At 41.0% G+C, this 3,984-nt stretch overlaps 1 protein-coding gene across 1 annotated transcript in view; it reads left to right on the forward strand.

The window, feature by feature from the left end:
- Positions 1 to 2,464: 2,464 nt before the first annotated feature.
- LOC105510141 (protocadherin alpha-4-like) overlaps positions 2,465 to 3,984 on the forward strand; it is a 2,688-nt gene continuing 1,168 nt past the window's right edge. The window contains exon 1 of the mRNA XM_011939773.1: positions 2,465 to 3,978. Within this exon, the coding sequence (XP_011795163.1) occupies positions 2,638 to 3,978 (1,341 nt within the window). The 5' untranslated portion in view covers positions 2,465 to 2,637. The remainder of the gene's footprint in view (positions 3,979 to 3,984) is intronic.

A 3,984-nucleotide genomic window follows, 5' to 3' on the forward strand; every position in this document is an offset into this window, starting at 1 on the left:
CTTTTTTCTAATCACATCCCCAACATATTTGGTTATCTCCTCTAGCAATTAGTTAGACTCCCATTTTCTTTTTTGTCTTTTTTTTTTTTTTTTCCTTTTTGTGGAGAACGGGGTCTCGCTGTATTACCCAGGCAGGTCTCGAACTCCTGGGCTCAAGCTATCCTCCCGCCTCTGCCTCCCTGAGAGCTGGGATTACAGGCGTGAGCCACCGCGCCCGGCCTGGACTCCCATTTAAGTCTCCCTACCACTGGAGAGAAATAGTAACCAATTGAAACCTGGTCAATACTCATTGACAGTGTGGGAGGTCTAACATGTAAAATAGATACTTTTCTTGACTCCTCTCCTTCCCCCAACTTTCATTTTCTTTATTTCCTTTTTTGCCACTATCCTTTGTTGCTCCCTTGTCCATGAAGTAGTAGCCATAGTGTGTCCATCTCAGGTCAATAGTTTAAAAATTTATTTCTGTTATCAGCTTCTTGACTATAATAGAGTCAGCCAAAGTACTTGTCTTCCCAGATATGGAACTTCAATCTTCAAATCCAGCTTGCCTCTTGAAATTCTTGTCTAACAAGACTCTTGGCAAAGACATTTTGAAGACTTTGGAATTTTTGCTTCGCAGATATATTGATGCTATGCCAAATAAATATTGAATAGCTACCAAATAAACATCCTTTTCTATTCTGCTGCATTCCCCATCTGTACATTAAAATACCTGGTAAATGAAAATATTACAAATGAAATGTGTGAAAATGGAATTCTTCCTCTTTTTTTCCAATGTGCTTGATGTCAATGATCATTTTGTAAAAATCTAGTTTGGGTCCCCAAATAGTGAAAGTACCCTGGTTTCTGTTTGATTCAGAACGTTGGTGGGTTTTTTTGTTGTTGTTTTGATTTGTGTGTGTGTGTGTGTGTTTGTGTGAATGTAGCTCTTCGATAGAGAGGGAGCATAAAGCTATTTTCACTAGATTGATTTTTTGTTTAGACAAACAGGATGAAAAGAACTTTATGAATACAGGAGGAAAAGAAAGTTTTTAAATAGCTACCATTATGTCTTTATGTATTAAATTTCTTTATGTAAGAATAAATGTATTGTGGTTTATTTATTGGGAAGTCTTCATTCCCCATTAATACCCAGGATGATTCAAAGATCGTGATTACCAAGAATTAGAATAAAAATTAAGCTAAAACCCAAGTTTTCAACATGGAATTTGAAATACATCTTAATTGGGGAAATGTCTAGAGACTTTTTTTGTATCTTTAGAAAATTATAGAGGCTGCCGAAACACCACATTTTCCCAACTAGCTATGCGATCACCTTAAATTAATGCATTTTATTAGGAAATGGAAGGAAACCAAACCTTTTCTACAGGGTAAATATTTAGCAAATATTAAGTAAGTCCCTCTGAGCTATTAAACAATTAAGATACAACTATTCCCTTTAAAATATATATTCCAAAAAAGGACAAACATACTCAAATGCTTATAAGAGATAAATTAATGTAATAAATGGCCCATGCGATTCCACCCTGGTGCTGCAGTTTGTAAAAGAAGAAAAAATACCTGTTCAGTTGGTTTGATCATGACATTCTTCATGGGTCAGGGAACTTTTAAGTGGTTATAAAAACTGGCTTTAGAAGAGTTTAGAAATGATGTGGATTACTTATAGACAGGACAAAATGAACATGTTTGTTTATTAAAAAATGTTATTGAAAGCAGGAAATATTCAGTTTGGCTAAAATATATAAGCACTATAGGAGAAAATAGAAGCTTAGGCACATTACCTACTGGAGAACAAGCAAGTACTTATAAACTGTAAGAGTCAAAATGAGAATACCAGCCTTGCTCATGGGAGCAAATGAGTTCCAATGAATGAAATTATTTGGAATGCTTTTCCATGCAAGCTATTTGCTATAACTTCCTGCTTCCTTGCACTTTCAGCCCTGACATGACTCAAGGAAGACATTTAATTAAATGCTGATGGTCCTTGATTCTTTTATAAAACATCTGCAAATTTCCCTTTCAATAGCTTGTTCTTGGGACTAGAAGTTCCCTAGAGACCAGTCCTCTCAAATCTACAACACCAAAAATACTAGGGCGAAGAGGGTGTTATCATTAATAAAAAACCCTGGAATTCTTGGGAATACAGGAATCTTTAATGAATTTTTGTAATCAACAGTTTACGGTTACATGTTTACAAAGTGTGTAGTTAGGTCTCTGTAATACTTAAAGCCTGTGTTGAAAAATTATTTCTACTGAAGTAAAAGGTGCCCCTATAGTGAAACTAAGGACCACACTCAATCAATCAGTGGTACAGTGTGTACCACAATAGTACAAAATGTATTCCTATTCTCCAAAACGGCTGAAAGAATAAATAAAACCAAGTAGTTGATAGTAGAGTGTGTGTGGGTTTCCACAATTGCTACTTACGGTTTGGAGCCACATGATGTCGCTCTTTACCACAAAATACATGAGAGAAGAAAGAAGGGAAAATTCCTTCTATTCTTACTGGAAGGAACTATAAGCACTCTTTGGAGTCTGAAATATGGAGGATGCAGCTGCACTTGACCGACTGATCAAAAGATTTCTCTTGACTTTGAGAAACGATATTTAATCAGAACAAAACACTGTGCACTAAAGATGGAGTTTTCCTGGGGAAGCGGCCAGGAATCCCGGCGTCTGCTGTTCTTCCTTCTTCTCCTCGCAACCTGGGAGGCAGGGAACGGTCAGCTCCACTACTCGGTCTCCGAGGAGGCCAAACACGGCACCTTCGTGGGCCGCATCGCGCAGGACCTGGGGCTGGAGCTGGCGGAGCTGGTGCCGCGCCTGTTCCGGGTGGCGTCCAAGGGCCGCGGAGATCTTCTGGAGGTAAATCTGCAGAATGGCATTTTGTTTGTGAATTCTCGGATCGACCGCGAGGAGCTGTGTGGGCGGAGCGCTGAGTGCAGCATCCATCTGGAGGTGATCGTGGACAGGCTGCTGCAGGTTTTCCATGTGGACGTAGAGGTGAGGGACATTAACGATAACCCGCCGGTGTTCCCAGCAACACAAAAGAACCTGTCCATCGCGGAATCGAGGCCGCTTGACTCTCAGTTTCCACTAGAGGGCGCCTCGGATGCAGATATCGGGGAGAACGCCCTGCTCACTTACAGACTGAGCCCAAATGAATACTTTTCTCTGGAAAAACCATCTGATGATGAGCTGGTAAAAGGTCTTGGGCTTATACTACGGAAATCTTTAGACAGAGAAGAAGCTCCGGAGATATTTTTAGTGCTCACCGCCTCTGATGGAGGCAAACCCGAGTTGACTGGCACTATTCAGTTACTCATCACAGTACTGGATGCCAATGACAATGCCCCAGCTTTTGACAGAACCCTTTATAAGGTGAGATTACCAGAAAATGTTCCTAATGGAACACTGGTAATTAAACTTAACGCCTCAGATTTAGACGAAGGATTGAATGGGGACATTGTTTATTCATTCTCAAATGATGTTTCGCCAAATGTGAAATCCAAGTTTCACATAGATCCAATTACTGGACAAATTATTGTAAAGGGATATATTGATTTTGAAGAAAGCAAATCCTATGAAATTATTGTAGAGGGCATTGATAAGGGACAGCTCCCACTTTCTGGCCATTGTAGAGTTATTGTGGAAGTAGAAGACAACAACGATCATGTCCCAGATTTGGAATTCAAGTCTTTATCACTTCCAATTAGAGAGGACGCTCCACTGGGTACAGTCATTGCCCTGATCAGCGTGTCCGACAAAGACATGGGTGTCAATGGGCTGGTCACCTGCTCCTTGACGTCCCACGTCCCTTTCAAGCTGGTGTCCACCTTCAAGAATTACTACTCGTTGGTGCTGGACAGTGCCCTGGACCGCGAGAACGTGTCAGCCTATGAGCTGGTGGTGACCGCGCGGGACGGGGGCTCGCCTTCACTGTGGGCCACGGCCAGTGTTTCTGTGGAGGTGGCCGACGTGAAC

This window comes from Colobus angolensis, unplaced genomic scaffold (assembly GCF_000951035.1).
Source record: "Colobus angolensis palliatus isolate OR3802 unplaced genomic scaffold, Cang.pa_1.0 Scaffold183, whole genome shotgun sequence".
NCBI lineage: Eukaryota > Metazoa > Chordata > Mammalia > Primates > Cercopithecidae > Colobus > Colobus angolensis.